The sequence below is a fragment of the Procambarus clarkii genome, chromosome 83 (assembly GCF_040958095.1).
Source record: "Procambarus clarkii isolate CNS0578487 chromosome 83, FALCON_Pclarkii_2.0, whole genome shotgun sequence".
NCBI classification, from domain to species: domain Eukaryota; kingdom Metazoa; phylum Arthropoda; class Malacostraca; order Decapoda; family Cambaridae; genus Procambarus; species Procambarus clarkii.
The window spans coordinates 1,586,306-1,606,487 of NC_091232.1; the positions used below are offsets into that span (position 1 = coordinate 1,586,306).

Here is a 20,182-nt window from a genome sequence, read left to right on the forward strand (position 1 = left end):
TATAGCTTCCTGGTTAAGGTCAACAGTAGACCTAAGGGGAGGGGGTGGGGGAGGGACCTCGTTAAGCCTAACAGGCTCCCTGTCCCCGTCAAAAGTTAATAAGAGTATTAACATGCTGACATTTTTAACAGACTCATGAAATTGGTTGGGAGTTTGAGAGGCCGCGCGTGTGTGGGTGTACTCACCTAATTGTGCTTGCGGGGGTTGAGCTCTGGTTCTTTGGTCCCGCCTCTCAACCGTCAATCAATTGGTGTACAGATTCCTGAGCCTATTGGGCTCTATCATATCTACATTTGAAACTGTGTATGGAGTCAGCCTCCACCACATCACTGCCTAATGCATTCCATTTGTTACCCATTCTGACACTGCAATCAACTGATTTATTTATTTTTTCCATACACACACACACCACTCCAGGAAGCCGCCCTTAGCAGCTGTTTATCTCCCAGGTACCCATTTACTGCAAGGTGAACAGGCGCATCAGGGTAAAAGAACCTGACCATTTGTATCAGCCGCCGAGGATCAATCCCCGGACCCTAGGACTATGAATCCCGAGCGCTGTTCACTCGGCTGTCAGGCCCCCGTGTGGCGCGTGGCGCTGCCCGGGGCCTTACGGGTTGGCAGAGGCTCAAGTTACTGGACACCACATTGTCGCCACCTATACCAACGTGTTCTGGTTTTCGTTCCCCCTCCCTCTCTCCCCCCCCCCCCCCTCTCTCTCTCCTCCCCTCCCTCTCTCTCTCTCTCTCGTAATAAACATATGTACATTTCTGTTTAGGTGCTCCTTGAAAGAGAGATTGTTTACTGGTTTCCTGGGATGACCTGCTCGACTCTGCGAGACTGGTGATGGGGGGGCACAAGACGTTCCGTATACACCCGCTACCATCTGCCACGCTACACGACGACCGCTCGGAGACGATGTAACCAGACACTGCTCTTACCCCTCAAGGTAGGGGTAAACACGAGGACCTGGCGCCCCCTACACAACGGCCCACCTCCCTGCGGCTCACGCTCGCTCTCCCCTCACAATGCTTTTATTTACTTATTATGCACCCTCATGCCCATCCTGAGAGTTGTGGTGCACACCCATGCCCATCCTGTGAGTTGTGGTGCACACCCATGCCCATCCTGAGAGTTGTGGTGCACACCCATGCCCATCCTGTGAGTTGTGGTGCACACCCATGCCCATCCTGAGAGTTGTGGTGCACACCCATGCCCATCCTGTGAGTTGTGGTGCACACCCATGCCCATCCTGTGAGTTGTGAAATCTTATGAAAACTAATAATAAAAACAACAGCTTTCCTACGACTGTAATATCTCCATACCTCAAACAATTATGTATTAGCGAAAAGATCTGCCATTAATGCATAATTAACAGCGAATTCATAGTTATTGAAGTGCAACAGTCTGTTACTATCCAACTATAATTATATGGTGTGCAGGATAGATGTAATTGTTAATATAAATATCTCCGTTGAGGTCTGATAAAGACCATTTGTGCTCTATGTAATCCTTCTTGCGCTACTGCTCACAATATGAGTATGGGGTGCACAATAAACTAGCCGCTCTGGTGGCAACATTCAAGTACAGCATGTGATGACGCTTCAAGGGTTGTGATATAATAACATTCCTGTAGTAGTAGTTACAGTAGTTGGCTCAAGAGACTTGCAGATAGTGTATGCTAGCTTACAGTGTGGTCACTATGATACACCAACTTGGAATGATTAGTTACAATTTGGGGAAATACATCCAAGATACAATACTGTACATTTCTTTAACTTGATTGATGAGTAGTTTATATAACTGATATCAACACGAGTGTGGCAGATTTTGAGAGAGAAATTTACAACATGCCCATGGACTCGGCCCCTGGTTGAGGCATGTTCAATATTAATAAAGAAATACAAAGTGCCAGTAGCACAAGCACTCGATATAGTGTGGAGGCAGAGCTTTGACACGGGGTACCAGCAACGGGGTACCAAATAAAAGTACCAGATACACTTAAAGAAGCAGACATAGCCCCTCTACACAAGGGAGGGAGCAAAGCATTGTCAAAGAATCACAGACCAGTTGCACTAATGTCCCACATAATAAAAGTATTTGAGAGTGATTAGGAGTCAGGTCACTTAGTTAATGGAGACCAATAATCCCCACAACCCAGGGTGTAGTTGTGCCGGGGTGGTGTAGTGCTGACAGGAAACTACAACATACCAGATAAAACGATCTTGGAATCCTTGACAACGTTGTAGGTTTGTATTCCCAAGGCAACTGGTGTAAGGTTGTGTCAGTCGGCGACGAGGCTGCCGCCCGCGCACATCACCGCACATCCTTCTCCAGTAAGTACTGTTCTCGACAAGCGTCTTACGGGAGCAGCGAGTCAAGACTGTCGTGATCACACCTTTCAGGAAGCTGGCATTCCAAGAGTGTCATTGACCCTCACTCTTACTCACACTCACTGGTAATCATGATGGTAGACTTTTGGGTTGGCTAATGTTTTTATCATGTTGGTTTATTGCTTTAAGTGATCTTTAAGAAAAATGATATTTTAATGTCCAAACCTGTAGAACTCATGTAAATACTGTTACAGTTGTAATAATTCTTGCTTCCTGATGCAACACTGGTAGTTAGCGATACCCGGATTGGCATCCAGTTTGTTAGAAACATTTGTATACTCATGACGAGTACTGTGTAGCACAATACCACAACACTGCTGGACCAGACGTGACACACAGCACCAGCCACAAACACAACACTCCAGCAACACACTGGAGGAACATCCACTATACACATCACTATTTCCAAATCCTTTACATGCTGTTTCAACTACTATGGGCAGATTTGATTGTGTTTTGTATCCTGTATTATGTTTAAGGTCCTCAACAGATGTACAGATTTCGCGAGTGGATGCGTAAATGCTTGATGAATCCTGCCTCATCCACTGTCAACTGCTGTTCCTGTACGGAAGACCTCGCGGTGAGGGTTATCTTGAGGTTATCTTGAGATGATTTCGGGTCTTAGTGTCTCCGCGGCCCGGTCCTCGACCAGGCCTCCACCCCCAGGAAGCCCCCCGTGACAGCTGACTAACTCCCAGGTACCTATTTACTGCTAGGTAACAAGGGCATCAGAGTGAAAGAAACTCTGCCCATTGTTTCTCGCCGGCGCCCGGGATCAAGCGTCCAGTGTTCTGTCCGCTCAGCCACCGGCTCCCCAAAGAGACTGGTTCAAGACCAGGGCTGACAACGCCTCTTAGACGAGTTCCTCGTCCCTACACCATCAATGGTTTTATGGGGGGGGGGAAGCCCGTCAACATAGGGGTTGTGCACCAAACTCTCACCAGTGTCCTCATGCACCAACAATTATGGCTTCTGTTTTTTTTTCCGATTTATCTGGATACAACTAACAAATTGGATAAGATAGCAGTTAAAGTTTAGGCTAATTACTGATTGTTGCCGCAGAACTCTCAGATTGATGTACTTAGTAATTAGTACAACAATGTTTGTACTATGGTGCACATAGTTACGTTATGTGTACCACAGTTGCTCCTGTCCTCCCACCTAACGTAGCTGCTCGGTGTCGGGGAGGGAGGAGAGAGAGAAACGAAAACGGAAACGCTATGCGTACTAGTGGCTTTAGGTACTGTATGTACTATTATCTTTAAATCCAACATTATGTAACTATGAATATACCTTTACCTGAATAAAATAATCTGAATCAGAGTGCAGGAACTGGGTGTAGGGGAAGGAGGGTGTAGGGGAAGGAGGGTGTAGGGGAAGGAGGGTGTAGGGGAGCAGTGTTGCCACCAATACCACCACCTGCCACAATTCTCACCACACATCCCGCTCAGCTTCATATGACTTTCACATATAATTTGTAACACTTATAATTTATTATTTAATCGCTAACAAAGTATATAATACTTCGTAGAGCGACAATTTATCATGCTAGTGAGTTGTTTATGTTAGGTGAGGAATAACGCATGGATTTCAAACTTTGTACTGTATTCGTCGAGCCTAACTGGAAACCTAATTGGACCCCTGGAAAGGTCTAACAAATTCGACAGTTTAACACATATAAACGTCAAATAGTATTAGGCAAGAAGGGAATAATACCATGTATATAATAGCTAAAGCCCCCCCCCCCAACCCAGTGCTATGTAACTTCCTGAAAACTGTCGTCTTCCTTAAGACAGTTCCTAAAAACTTCCTTAAAAAAAAATTGACCTTCCTCTAGGTTTAGACTTTGGCACAAATGTTACTCAAGTCTCATTTAATAAACGCCTAAGGAGCCTAACTAAGAAGTCAGAAAAGGTGACACTGACAGCAGACAATAAGTCATAATAACTTGGCCGAGAGTTAAGACGCCCAACACCCATACACACATGAAAATAAAGGAATTGACGACGTTTCGTCCAGTCCTGGACCATTGTCAAGTCTTCGTTTAAGGTCTAAGATGACCTTGGTCTAAGGTCTAAGATATAGTCACGTCACGTTATACAGTAATCAGTTTACCCAAGTTGCTAGGTTCAATGGTTGTATTTACAACTCCACTTTTATCAATAATGATTTACAATTGACATTCTGAAAATACAATTTAAAACACAACCAGTTTCTACACAATGAGTGTAAATCCGTTGCATCTATGGGATGCATAGTTACCGTTGCATCTATGGTCTACGCAGAGAAACTTGCAAACTCACCTACACCAACGTTATCATGCTCAGGCTAATTATGCAATCCTTCATTACATAATTCAATCATTCTTACCTAAACACGCCCTGAGCAAAGTCGTGAAGAAGCGTGGGCAAGTTAGCAGCAAGTGACGGCGATGTGGGCCACAAGTGCCAGGAATCAGTAACATGAAACAATATAAAGTTGTACTCACTCTGGACCTCCAGTAGTTCCGGCTCCAGTGTTCCCTCCATCTGCAGGTGGCGCACCACCTCCGCCAGGCACTTGATGTTGGTCTGCGTCGTGGCCACCAGCTCCGCCTGGACACACACACCATACAACCGTCAGTACACTTCATACACAACATTTACAATAACCTCCTTCAAATAATACTTAATACACATATTCACTGATTAAAAAAAACTTTCATTTTTTTTTTTTAGCGGAAAACATTTTTTCAGCTACTTTAAGATAACTTTCACGATAAACACATTAGCCTATAATTGGTCATATAATGCTTTGTCTTATATCAACTTGTCTTAACACGTAACTACATTATTATTTTCAAATGCATGACCATAAAAGCATATTTTCATATCTGACGTGCGTTAGTCTTCAAATGGGAGAACAAAAATTCTGGAACTGATTTTCATGACTCAAAAGTCATTGCTGCCATCTTTTGATTTCATACTGACGCACTAAACGACATTAAATAATAAGACAGCACAAGAAACCAAATACTGACACCACTAAAAAAATATCAACACCAGTGGACCCCCCTCGCAAGACTACCAATGTAATAATGTAAGCCACCAACATGCGACTAAGAGCTCGCACGCAGCGACAGGCCGGGCTCCAGGCAGCGACAGGCCGGGCTCCAGGCAGCGACAGGCCGGGCTCCAGGCAGCGACAGGCCGGGCTCCAGGCAGCGACAGGCCGGGCTCCAGGCAGCGACAGGCCGGGCTCCAGGCAGCGACAGGCCGGGCTCCAGGCAGCGACAGGCCGGGCTCCAGGCAGCGACAGGCCGGGCTCCAGGCAGCGACAGGCCGGGCTCCAGGCAGCGACAGGCCGGGCTCCAGGCAGCGACAGGCCGGGCTCCAGGCAGCGACAGGCCGGGCTCCAGGCAGCGACAGGCCGGGCTCCAGGCAGCGACAGGCCGGGCTCCACGCAGCGACAGGCCGGGCTCCACGCAGCGACAGGCCGGGCTCCACGCAGCGACAGGCCGGGCTCCACGCAGCGACAGGCCGGGCTCCACGCAGCGACAGGCCGGGCTCCAGGCAGCGACAGGCCGGGCTCCAGGCAGCGACAGGCCGGGCTCCAGGCAGCGACAGGCCGGGCTCCAGGCAGCGACAGGCCGGGCTCCAGGCAGCGACAGGCCGGGCTCCAGGCAGCGACAGGCCGGGCTCCAGGCAGCGACAGGCCGGGCTCCAGGCAGCGACAGGCCGGGCTCCAGGCAGCGACAGGCTGGTGCTGGCCACACTGCCGGCCCCGGCCACCAACCTCCCTAACTGTTCCAGCCCCCCTAGAGCATCTGGTACACAGGTGCTGGAGCACCAACACATGGCTGCCACACTTCACAATGGCCACCTCCCTTCCCCAGTGGGTTGGCCAAAACCTCTATTTTTACAAGTCCTTCAAAACTGAAACCTAATCTAGTTTTCAAATGAAATCTATAAGCGACATGTGGACCCACTTGGAGCACACGGTGATGAACACGCCACCAAATGTGGCAACAGTGGTATATGCTAAGGTCTCGCATCATGGCCAAGGAGGTCAACTTTCACTCTAGTATGAACAGTTTCAGGAATACATTATAATGGGGAGTTATGAAACACTGAAAATAAAAGAAGATTGGCAACTGTGCAAAACACTTATATAACTAGGAAATATATATTTTAATTAACCTTTTGGTATTTATATTTTAACATTATAAGGGAAGATGAGAAGTTCAAGTAATTAGAACATACAAAACCCAGAGTCAACACGTCAACTTGCAAGAGTCAACGGGTCAAGGTCAGCAAGCCAAGCTACAACAGAAAACGTGTCTGCCATACCAATCAAAGAAAATGGCTTGCCTTAAGGATAGACTATAACTTTCTAAGCTTTACACAACATTCAACATAAACATTACGTAAATTAAATTATTATAACTAAAACACTGGCATACATGTATTATTTACATCCTATTTTGACAAACTGAAAATGCAGCACAACGTATAATACATAATACAGTATGTATAACATTAAATCACAAACCTGGACTAAACTTTCGTATGAAAACTACTCACATAATCCAATCCTAGAGCGGATTCCTTGGAGTACTTCTTAAGGACGTTCTCTGTAACTGTGAGTTGTGACCTGGACTCGTCGATCACATGGTGTAGGTCATCCAAGTCGGAGTCCGAATCCAGGTCGCGAGGTCCCGGAGGAGCTAAGTTACGAAGGCGGCGATGGTGCGGGGAGCGGCGGCCCCTGTGGGGGATGCCAGAGAAGGACGACGCCCCGTCCGAGTCTATGTATTTGCGGTAGTCGTCGCCGAAGTCCAGGAGTCGTCGCGCTGCCTCCTGGTCAATGTCCTCGGAGTAGGGCTCACTCAGGTATTTGTATTCCTGTGTGGACACCATGCACTACAGTTAGACCGTACTAAATATCACGACTAAATACGCTATCATACTCTAATGACATATTAAAACAATGGAACCAAGCTTTGCGACTCACCTGGTAAGGGTCCCACGCTTGCTCTGACAACGAACTCATGTCCTCATGTGTGTTTTGGGCTTCTTGCTCGCTCATGTGGGTGGCGGTGCGGGCGGCGTGGGCTGGACTGTGGTTGGGCACCAATTCTCTGATCATCGGTACAGGGCTAGACGGGCGAGAGTCGTCACTGGAGTAGCAGTTGTCTCCCTGGGCGTGTGTGGGCGTACGGGGCACGCCCAGAACGCCTCCACAGTCTGACACACACTTCTCGGTGGAGGAGGTCATCCCGCCAGAACCAGCGCGGCATGCTCCTGTAGAACAAACACACACGTTTAACAGCCCTCTTAACTACACTAAACTGGTGTCAACACTATCATAAAACACTTTTAAAAATACTTTGAGCACAGGAATATTGTCTAACCATTGCGCATACACTTAGCAGCCAGTTTTCTAGCTCACAATTATACAAAGGATATGATCCAAGACGCACAGATCTTGAGGGAGTAGGTGTTATGCAGGGAGCGTATACTGAGACTATGGGAGCCGCGCGGCCCTCACCACCACACGCGTCAACTAGGCTATATTTATCCTTGTGCATTCACCGACGTCTGCCTCATTACCGCTCACCCTCACTACCTCATAAGAGTGACTGTCTTATGCAGGTCCTTACTCCCTGGGCTGGGTCACTCACTCAAACTTCCACCTACCACCTTTGTCCACCATGCTGTTGCTGCTGCTGCCACCCTCAACAGGCAGATGTAGGATTACTGTTTCATAATAATCTACATATGCTATTGCCTAGGGTGAAGCTACTCCAACAGAATGACTTTATTCAAATTATACCTCTAACTTTGATTAGATCCTAAACAAAACAAAACTATACTTGTATGAGAGGTTGGTCCGTGTGACATTACTCATCATTCTGGCTGATACACATTTCTTCCTGTACACGGGCAACATTATACCAAAACACACACAAATACAAATATGTATTTTTGTACCTATACAACTAGGAATATATGTATACACACACACGAGAGGCTACAAATATACATTGAGACAAATCAACGAAAGCACTTAACCGCGGTGCAAAATTCTCATATATCTGCAGAACATCAACAATCTTTGCATTGTGACACAACCAGACTATTTGTTCAGGAACGGTCCTTATCTCAGTACTTCTATATACATTAATTAGCGGGCACTCAAGACATAATGGGTAAGGGGGGAAGACTAATATACCACATTATTTACTCTTGCTTTCATTATCTTTAGCACCCGTTTCATGTTCACAATAATATTTGTATCCAAGCAAGAGCCGCATGTGCACAGAGGTTACTGCAAGCGTCGGAGCTTGCAGTAACTGTGGTGAGAGTGGCGGACACCGGTCGGAGCCGGTCGGCCGAGCGGACAGCACGCTGGACTTGTGATCCTGTGGTCCTGGGTTCGATCCCAGGCGCCGGCGAGAAACAATGGGTAAAGTTTCTTTCATCCTATGCCCCTGTTACCTAGCAGTAAAATAGGTACCTGGGTGTTAGTCAGCTGTCACGGGCTGCTTCCTGGGGGTGGAGGCCTGGTCGAGGACCGGGCCGCGGGGACAGTAAAGCCCCGAAATCATCTCAAGATAACCTCAAGATAACCACCGCCTTGACCACTTCCAGAGACACTGAACATTGAAGACTTTATTTTATTTTTTTATTTTTATTTTTATTTTTTATTATTTTCTACCACAGACGTGGCCACACATTTACAATGCTAACCAGCATATATACATTTTCTTCTGTCCTCCATGGACAGGGTTAGAGATTTGTTAAACATATAATTCAGGGGTTTATTGAACAATCAACCACAGAAGGTGATTGTAGTGCTTTTAAAACGCTAGGCTAAGCTTCATACGTAAATACATAGATGCATAGATTTAAGTATGCCCTACATAAAGTGTTCGATGTGTCTTTTACAGTGTCAATGTGCATTCACAAAGGTGAAACAGAATTCTGATCAGCTTCCACATATACTTTATACACATACACACATACGTACATATACATACATATATACACACACATTCATACCGTGTTGGGCGAGTGTTGGCTGTATATTTGGATGTATAAGCATTATGTGGGAGCATTGCAATGCTGAATACATGCGCTCGAGCGTCACCTTCATACGAGTTGTGGTTAATTCCTATTTAATTGCTCACCAGAGAAAGACGAACTCTTGATGATGTGTCTCCTGGAGTGTGCCGTTGTGTCCGATCCAGACGAGTGTGACTTTGAGAGAGAGAGACGACGACTGGGCGACAGATGAATGCTGTCTGAACCTCCTGATAAGTTCAATGTGATGCCCTCCGAACCGGAATCCGTTCGTCTCCCCTAGAACGGAGAAAGAGAAAACGAATAACGTGAGTCACTACAGTTTTCTTCAATAAAATTCCCGGGGTGACTACAATAATTATACTTACCGAATTGTACATGTAAAAAAAGAAATATATCTATGTTGAAAAATTATATAGGTGTAATACACGGGAAAAATAATGCAGCAATACTGACCAGGGAAAGGTTAGACTTCCTGCGAGCTCTTGTTTTCCTTCTTCTGAGGGAGCCTGTTCCAGCAGTTGCTGGAGACAAGCGCCCTGTGGAAACTGGCGTGGAGGTGGTGATGATAGTGGAATTAGACATGTTGCTCAAGTTGGCAGTGGTGGGGGTGCTGACAGTGGTGGTTGTGGTGATGGTGGTGGTGGTGGGGGGTGTGGTGCACTCCCCCAGTGAAGCGCTGCCGGCGGCGGTGGCATCGCCTATTCCACTGAAGGGAAAACGAAAGTAACATATTGGTAACTTTTAAACATATATATGGACGATCTGTAGACAGAAAGACATGTTAGTGTTTCCACTAGAGTTATGTACAGTGAAAGCAAGTACATGACAGCCTGTGAGTGCTGATGTGTACATATTAATGTGCTGTAAAATTATAATAATTAACAAGTGTTATTGTTCAAGTTTCAAGTGAACGCAAAGCGTCCTAGTGTTCTGCGTCAATACCACTTGGGATAATGTATGATCCTTGGGTAATCCTAGTGGCTTGGCGAAGCCTCCGGACCACAATCTAGTTATACAACATAAATTGTATTTCGATGCAGGCATGTCACAAGTGAGAACGGCAAGTATGGTCACGTTGTGAGTTACGGCTGCATGACAATATTAAGAAATAAGATAATATGAAACACTGAGAGCCCAGGACGAGCTTGGGAAGAACAACTCGCAGAACCCACTCCAGGTATGTACCTGGATGGGGTTCTGGGAGTTGTTCTACTCCCCAAGCCTGGCCCGGGGCTTGACTTGTACATTATCAATACGACAGTCAACAAGCTTTGGTTACGAACTGTTGAAATACGAGTCTGATACTAACCCATGGGGACCCTCGAACACCACAATGCTCAGGTAGTTACTGAGGGCCAACATGCTGACTTTCAAGACCGATTTTCAACTTGCTATAATGTTTGGATATATGTATTACGGTACTACGCTACATGTTCTTCCATCAATTCATCCTGTTTTGAATGACTACATAATTAAGAGACACTCTGGCTGCACTGTTATTCTCTCATGAGTAATGCGTCAAATCTGTTATAGACGTTCTTAAACTTTATCAACGGTATTTTTCAGAGAATAACTTTTCAGACACAAACAACACTCTTGGATGAAAGGAGAGGGACTGCGCACGGCTGGAAACTGCGTGTGGCGGCCACACCACCCAAGTCACTAGTGAGTCGTGGGGGAAACTGCCACTCACTGACGTGGCTGGTGCACGGGTCATGGGTCCGAGGCTCCCACACCGTACTACCGCTCTCCACACCGTTCACAACACGAAGGTTTCAACGGCGATCATAACAGCATAACGACTAGCACGACTCTTCACTACTGATCAACATGGTGTGTGCTCAGGGCCACCGTGACAAACAACCAATATGTCCGGCTGTAATCGTCATCACTTCCGAGCTTGGGATGCCAGCAGCCTCCACCCCGGTCCTCCACACACCACCCCGGTCCTCCACACACCACCCCGGTCCTCCACACACCACCCCGGTCCTCCACACACCACCCCGGTCCTCCACACACCACCCCGGTCCTCCACACACCACCCCGGTCCTCCACACACCACCCCGGTGTGTCCATGCTCTGGTGCTCGAGTCACGTGCTCTCTCCACCAGCTCAGGCCGGCCTGTGCAAGACCAGGAAGACTGGAGTCAGTCTCGACATCACTTGGAAATTTACACTTTATGACACGTGAGTCGTGGGGGACTCAACAATTAAATCAATATATCGCCAATTTAAAATCTGCCTTACAAGACACGCAGATATATAGAGCTAATTACTCTAGAGGTAGAAAATGCCGGTGAGATTTCAAGTCTAGTGTAGAGGACGACAGCTGCCTGAGGCCGCTGGCATCCAGGTCACACGACTCTTCACTCTCGTGACATTACCAGTTTCCACCAAAGACAAAACAACGTTCCTGTTCATCATGTATGTAAAAACAACATTTGCATGAACAGACGACCAAGGATAGGGACAACATAACAAGGCTAGACCGTTCAAATGTCCTACACCAGTCCAAGGATAGGGACAACATGACGAGGCTAGACCGTCCAAATGTCCTACGCCAGGACCCATCCAGCATTTACTCAAGCTGTACATCTTTCCTCAGTCACGGTGGCTTCGTTTACATTTACTAAACAGTTTGTGAGGTTTGAACCTTCACAACCCAAGGTTACTGCAGCAATACATAGCCTTATGGTGCTTTGGAGCTCAAACTGTACGATAAATGTAAACGCAGGTGAAGATTGAGGAAAGATGTACAGGTTTCTTATGTGGTTGTGTAAATGTTCGATGAATCGTGACCCGGCTTGCTAGGCTTCAGGTAAACTGGGCGTAAATGATTTGAATTTTGCCCTGAAACTTTTGCAACTCTGATATGAGATGAAGCAGCCCCCGCTCCCTTCCCCCCCTTCCTCCTCACACTGGTGGCCACAACACCCTCACACTGGTGACCACAACCCCCCCCCCTCACACTAGTGACCACAACCCCCTCCCCCCTCACACTGGTGACCACAACCACCCTCACACTACTCAACACCACAATATTCGCAAGAACTTGAACAATATTGGGTAGCGGAGTTTCCCCAGTGGGACGGTGTGTTCACAACGCCCCGAGGGCCGAACACCTACACATTCCTCCCACTTAAGCAATACAACCCACCATACAACTCTAGTTTCTCCACTCGTTACTTGCTTAACTTCAACATCACAAAATACAACATTTACCTTACACAGCATACTGAAGAGTATACTGAACGCTACAACCAGGAGACCAGCCATGTTATACTGCATCACAACTCTGAATACTTTCAGTATACCTCGCACCAATCTTATCTCAGTGTTATATAGTCATACCGGTCATATCGCTTTCTTTGGATATTTATCTTATCTTAGTGGTCCCAGTATCATGTAATAGTCAATGTTATTGCCTTTTATAGCTTTTATAGTGATATTACAAGATTAATGTGGTTTATATATATACATGCCCACGGGGGCACTGTGGTCTATACATGCCCACGGGGGCACTGTGGTCTATACATGCCCACGGGGGCACTGTGGTCTATACATGCCCACGGGGGCACTGTGGTCTATACATGCCCACGGGGGCACTGTGGTCTATACATGCCCACGGGGCACTGTGGTCTATACATGCCCACGGGGCACTGTGGTCTATACATGGCCACGGGGGCACTGTGGTCTATACATGCCCACGGGGGCACTGTGGTCTATACATGCCCACGGGGCACTGTGGTCTATACATGCCCACGGGGCACTGTGGTCTATACATGGCCACGGGGGCACTGTGGTTTATACATGCCCACGGGGGCACTGTGGTCTATACATGCCCACGGGGGCACTGGTCTATCATTGACGATGAGTGACTGGTGATGCAGACGAGGGCCGCCAGCCTCACTGGCAGGCTGGTACTCACTCCTCCACGATTCATGCAGTCCCGGAAATGGCGTTTCTTATTTACTTAGTCCGCTGTCATCCAACAGTCCCCACCTGCAGCAGGGTAGGTGGGTGGTGGAGGAGCAGTTCTACACTGGTAGGTGGTGGATGAGGAACAGTACACTGGTAGGTGGTGGATGAGTATTACAGTGGGTGAATGATGAGCATTATAGATGAGATTTAGAGGTGGGTGATGAATGAAGAACAGTACAGGGAAAGGCAGCTACAAACACCACCCAAGTACAGCACCAGACTATGAGTAAACATCAATTACCCACGACAGTGAGTACGTGTGTAAACAGGTCGCTTATCTCAGGCTAGTGAGTGTTGTGCAGCTATCAGGCCAAGAGCCTACTCATCACAATGGTGGTGGTGAGTCATGCTCCCCCCTCCCCATCCCCCCACCCTTGTGGTCACATCTCTCGCTCTCTGGTAATCCAGACGTCTCGACAAGGCGGCGGCGGCGGCCCAGATTTCTCGATATCTCTTAGTAAATGTAAAAACAAAAATAAGTGACATCACGACGAGTTAAATTCAACTACAACAATCTGTTTTAAATTTGGTTTGTGGTTCTCTTAAGAGCATTTACCCAACAAATTAAACCAAGATTCTTCTACAAAAATAGAATTCAAAGGAAATGAAATTAATTTACAGTAATTTGTGTCGGTTAATTACAATTTAATAGAAACTGCAGTTAATATATTGTTGTTGGCTCAAGGAGGCCTGGTTGAGGACGGGGCCGCGGGGACGCTGAACCCCGAAATCGCAAGGTTGGGGCTTCATTGGTAGGAATCAACCAAGGAACAGCCTCCAGAGGGCACGACCTCTCCGTAGGGTGCAGTCGCACCTCCACAGATCTCCAGTATCAGCTATTGATACTGGTAATGACTCCAAAGGGCCACCACTTACGGGCTATTCATGCCCGTGCCACCTTTTGGGTGGCTTAATCTTCATCAATCAATCAACCAAGGACGCCTCCACCAGCATCACTCTCTACGTGCGGCCAAACACACTGCACATTCTGTGACTCGTTTTAGAAAACAAACAATAACGGTATCGTTAGATTTTCCTTGCAATAAGACTGTTTATTGCGGTTTTCTTTCAAATGTAATGCATCGAAGACTTGACTTTAATTAATGGTAAATGGGAGTGGTAACGCGCACAGCAGATAGAATGTGGTGCATACTTTAAGAAGCTTTATGTCAAATTTAGAATGAAGAATATGCTTTACAAAATATAATACGAAAAATTTGTATTTTTCTAATAATTTACTATATGTATAAATTTTAAAGGATCGTGGCCCCGCTTCTTACAAGGTCAGAGCTTCATCCCCAATGATCCAGTAGGTTTGTTGTTAATGATTCAGCTACAGGGAACAAAGAGTTCCAAATAGCACGGGCTATGGTAAGCCCGAAGTGGACTTACCTGGCACAAGCGGGGCTGTAGCTGCCAGTAGGTTGGGCAGCGTTCCTACATATACTCTGACCTCAGTCCACCAACTTGCCTACCTCCTTCCCCTTTTGACCGCTCCTGTGCGAGGTAAGTCCACTACGGGCTCACCATAGCCCGTGCTACTTGGAACTTGTTCCGAGTAACTATAACAACAACCTGCCCCCTTCATTTCCATCTTTCCCACATGCTATACAGCCATATTGGCTTAGCGATAATGATAATTGTTGACCTGTGTACCTCATTCTATCAGTCTGAATTCCGAATTGTGGAGAGTAGTAGTAGTAGTACTCACAAGGCCTGGTTGTCGTTGGTCGGGGTCTCCGGGGTGGCGGAGAGCAGGTTATGGAGCGCAGTTTCCGACACGGAGTACGGGGCCATGTCCAGGCGGGTGGCCAGCTGGTACAGCTCACTCACACTCCACGGCCTCTGCTCGCCCGAACGCCGCTTTCGGTTTCGCATAACCACCTTTGACAGAGGAAAGTTAATAAGTAATTATCAAAGAAGGCGCCAAGCCGGGAAGACTATGTGGCACCTTGACAAAGAAAAACAAAAAGGGAAAGGAACTATCAGGGGTAAAGTGCCAAGCCATCACGACTATATAGCACTGGTAAGGGATCAGGATAAGGATTTGGGATGGGACGAGGGGAAGGAATGGTGCCCAACCACTTGGACGGTCGAGGATTGAACGCCGACCTGCACAAAGCGAGACCGTCGCTCTACCGTCCAGTCCAAGTGGTTGGGTACGACGATGGATGGTGAGAACTTATATTAATTACCTTGGTCTGCGAGGCGTCGGCAGCGGGTGGCTGTGGCACGACTGTCATCTTATCTGCTGTCGGAGTGTTGTCGGCCGAGGGAAGCGGGTCACGGGAACCCCTCAAGGAGCCCTTCTGGGAGCCCCGCATGGAGCCTCTGGTGGAGGTGGCGTGGTGTGTAGCGGTGGAGGCGTCCATGTCATCGGATGATGCCGTCTCTACGTCGCTCTCCCCGGTAGTGAGCTCTCCTGAGGCGTCGCACGAGTCCAGGACGCAGGTGGCGGAAAGACGCACTTCGCGACGCTGGGTAGCGATCCACTGCTTCACTCGCGCCTGCTTGCTGCTCACTCCGCTGTACCCAGAGACGCCGTTCAGCGGCAGCTGATGTGGTCGTGGGGAGACTATTGGAGGTGGTTCATCACCCTCCATTGGCTCCCGTACCAGGCGTTCTGCGTCACAAACCAGCCTGGTGAGTGACTCTTTACTGATCGCTCGCTGTGTCTCGTGCTGCTCTGGTGCATGCTGCTGCTGCTGCTGCTGCTGCTGCTGCTGCTGCTGCTGAGTGCCGCCATCGCTGCCAGTGTCCATATGCTCATGACCCACCACTTCCTCTTCCTCACTAAAATCGATGTCACTCGGCATGTTTGAGTTAAGCCAATCCAGGTCATCGGGCACAGCCGTGTCTATAATTCTTTGGAGGGCTTCTTGATCAACCTCTTCGTCACCACTGAACTCGAGCCTGGTGCGGGCGGACACGCGGCGCACCGTGCTGATGGCTCGCCGACGGATCTGGTAGACGCGGTTCCTGGAGGGGTCGCAGTCAACCAGGTTGAGATTAGCTTGACAAGCGGCGGTGGCAGTGCTGGTGGTGGTATTGGTGGCGGCTTCTTCGGTGTCAGTGTCTTGGTGCTTGAAATCAAACGTGGCGCAGTTGGGCGAGGGCCGCTCAACGTTAGTACAGCTGGTCTTGGAGGGCGAATCCCTTATTGGACTCACTTCGCTGCTGCCAGACATTTCAGTTAAAGGAGAACTTAGGTTAAGGCCGGAGTCCTCAGTGGCTGCGGGAGACACCAGGCTGTTACCGTTCACTTGATTCACATTCTCCATCTCGTGGTCAGTGGAAGTGGCAGCTGCGGTAGTGACAGTGGAAGGCTTAGCAGTGTCATGGATCATGGTGACCTCTGCCAGAATGTCTGCTGGAGACTGCTGACCACAGCGAACACGCACTGTGTCCAGGCCGGCACTACCCACCATGTCGTGGTCCTGCGCAGCCGCGGCCAAGTTCCTGCAGGAGCTCTCGCCGACGTCAGGAACGTCCTGGACAGCCGTGGTGGGTGTAGCGGCGAGGGGCTGGTCCTCGGGCTCCACCACCATTGGTTCTGGATGGGGCAGTGTGGAGGGGGTGGCTGGCAGGGGCGTCGCCAAACCACACTCGCTCTCCCCACTCACACACACGTAGTCATCCTGAAGACACCAGAGCAGAACGTAGCTTAATACATCATTCATAGACATGTTTCCTCGTCACATGCGTACATCAATCTCATATCTATACTTTTCAACGTGCACATAAATGTTAAAATCAAGTTAGTAAACAATTCGACCTTAAAACAGCCGGTCTTTGCATGCGAGCGACCAGGCAATATGCGCGGTTCATGCAAGGACTAGCCGCATGCGCGCATCTGTAGTGTGCTGTACACACGAGCAGCGGGACACATGAGCCACCAGCACCCTGGTGAGCCAGGGTCACACTGGCTCACTGTCAACGTGCACGTCCTCACTCACCACAAGTTATCTACACACACACATTATCTAAGCACACACCTCCCCCCCCCACACACTGTGCAAGTGTGCACTCATACCTGTTATCAGTCACGTGTGTGTTAATGGATGTGTAGGCTCATATTATGCTAGTATTAATGTGTTGTACCATACATCCCATTCTTTGTCAATGTAACCGACCTATTAACCGTCCTATTTAAGGACCTTTTAGACGTCAGTCAGTAACATATAGCATTGTTATTGTTATTATTATTATTATTATTATTATTATTATTATTCAGACACCATGATTCCTCCCCCCACATACTCCCTCAACGTGTCCACAGTCACCCCCCCCCCCGCTCCATACATACATACAACCGTCCTCTCCTCACACACACAATATACATTATCATTATTTGAAAAAGACAAAGTAGTATCAAACCAAGTATGGTTCGGGTACTGCCAATATTAATTATGTTTCGAACAAGGAGTAAAGTAGCCTTGACAAATCAGTCTAAAGAGCAATAACTTGAGCACTTAAGAATGAATCAACCTACCATAAAAGTTATTAACCTACGCTGGCTTTGCGCCCTGGAGAGGCCACTCCAGACCGACATCCAGAGCACAACTCCATAGTCTCCCGAGACTGATGGATGCCTACTACTACTACTATTAAAAAGAAATGGATTAAAACACAACATTAACCAACAGTTAAATGAATTAAAACACAACATTAACCAACAGTTAAATGGATTAAAACACAACATTAACCAACAGTTAAATGAATTAAAACACAACATTAACCAACAGTTAAATGGATTAAAACACAACATTAACCAACAGTTAAATGGATTAAAACACAACATTAACCAACAGTTAACGACACATAATACAGGTCTTACGGGTTAAGGAACCAGCGGTAGTCATGCAGTACAAAGCAGAAGACAAAGGTAAGCGGGGTGAGGATAGTGACAGCAGGCAGCAGCAGGAGCAGCAGGCAGCTGTGCGAGAGAAAAGTTGGTTTACCTTGGACTCATGAGCTGGACTGCTGCATGAGGCTGGCGGTGCGATCTGTGACGGTGTGGAGCAGAATTAAACAGTCAGGGTGCAGGAAATAACTCACGTCCCTCCAACATTTCACAACCCCAACACCACACACACACACTTGCCCTCCCCCAGGCACACATTATGTGAAGAGTACATGCTCAAGTGGTAGAGTGCAGAAAGCACACATGGTGGGAGATGGGAGTACACAGGTGGTGGGAGGTGGGGGCACACAGGTGGTGGGAGTACACAGGTGGTGGAAAGCGAGAGTACACAGGTAGAGTACAAAGTCGTGAACATAGACAAAATAAAACACAAAACTTGTGAACCAAGAAGCTATCATAAACACAAGGTGTTTCTATTGATATAATCACATTAAGAAATAACACATTCCAACAGGGACCAGAGGACCACAGTAAAGCTCTACAGTGTAAGCAATAAAACCCAAAACCAACACATTGACAAAAAAAATCACAATGAACAAATATTAAATGAGAAATGAAGTGTTTAAATAACAAACCCAGAGTAATGAATACAAGAGCTAGTTAATATAAATAGTGTGTATGTGTATGGCAAATGAAACAGGTATAGTGAAGCAGCAACCAGATAAAAAATAAGGTAGACTGAGTAAGAGAAGTACCCGAGGCAGCTGTGATGTATGCTATTGGTAGATTAGGTGAGAAAAATGTGCGATAAGATCATGTGTTATCAGCAGCGCATACTAACACAATGCTGGACATACTGCATCCCGCCAATATAGACACCGTGGTCATACCACGTTGGTCAAGCCCCCAAACAAGGATTAGTGTGCGAGAGCTCTTAAACCAGTCCCACCGCCCAAGAGTTACAGCGTCACATTATCCCCAACTGGGCACAGCAACACTGAGGCAAGTAACCTGCTTTTTGTAACACCAGTCAATAGCCCACTGACATTGGTGGTCACCACTGGCACCTGCAGCTTACACTGGGTTCATGGAACAACTAAGCGCTGTCTCCAATATCTATGTAGAGTATCTCTTGACTTCGGCCCCAATCCCCGGTCGGCCATGGCCCGGGGATCACTATTCTGTACTATTTACATTTACACAAAGTTCCCGTGTCTATAGCCAGCTGCCTTCTTCACTAACACTTACAGGAAAAAAATATAATTGAAAATTACATTATTCTAGACATATCTAAACATTCTGATGGTTCACCATTTCTTCCTTGAAGTAAAACAAATGAATGAAATGTTTATCATAATATAACAAGTATATATTTGTGTCCACAGTTTTGTCACCACTAATATATCGTCATGCAACAGTGCTAATGGGGATTCATCAAGAGACACGCACCCCAGAGACTATGTAACACCACTACTGAGCTTATAAGAGATACTATTAGGTATGCATTTTATCTTTTAACACCCTTAAATGACCCAACCAAATGTAAAAAGATCGTCCTTGTCCACCTTGTGTAATCCGCACGGTATCTAGTATATTGTGATCAAGTCCCCCTCTGCTCTCTCTCTCCTCTAGGGGTTGTACAAGTTATTTTAACTTGGCTACAGAAGAGAACTCCTACATTACACGGGCGTGACAAAATTCATGGACACGGAGCCCTAATTTATGCCAGCTGGCCACAGTTTTTCTACCCCAAAAGACAAAAGTAATACCAAGGAACTTATCACGGTTTGCAGCGCCGCTCTCAACACAGACATACATAATATAATAGTTCTTATTGTACTTGGTAGAGAAGCAGAGTTTGCCGACGGGTCGTCCAC

The 20,182-nt window shown here is 47.3% G+C and overlaps 1 protein-coding gene across 1 annotated transcript in view; it reads right to left on the bottom strand.

Annotated features, from left to right (window-relative positions):
• Positions 1–20,182, bottom strand: part of klar (klarsicht) — a 336,442-nt gene that overhangs the window by 48,074 nt on the left and 268,186 nt on the right. The window contains exons 13-20 of the mRNA XM_069316171.1: positions 18,403–18,447; positions 15,637–17,079; positions 15,153–15,325; positions 9,914–10,166; positions 9,565–9,736; positions 7,386–7,675; positions 6,956–7,276; positions 4,882–4,987 (exon numbers count right to left, since the gene is read on the bottom strand). Coding sequence (XP_069172272.1) covers positions 4,882–4,987; positions 6,956–7,276; positions 7,386–7,675; positions 9,565–9,736; positions 9,914–10,166; positions 15,153–15,325; positions 15,637–17,079; positions 18,403–18,447 — 2,803 coding nt within the window. The remainder of the gene's footprint in view (positions 1–4,881; positions 4,988–6,955; positions 7,277–7,385; positions 7,676–9,564; positions 9,737–9,913; positions 10,167–15,152; positions 15,326–15,636; positions 17,080–18,402; positions 18,448–20,182) is intronic.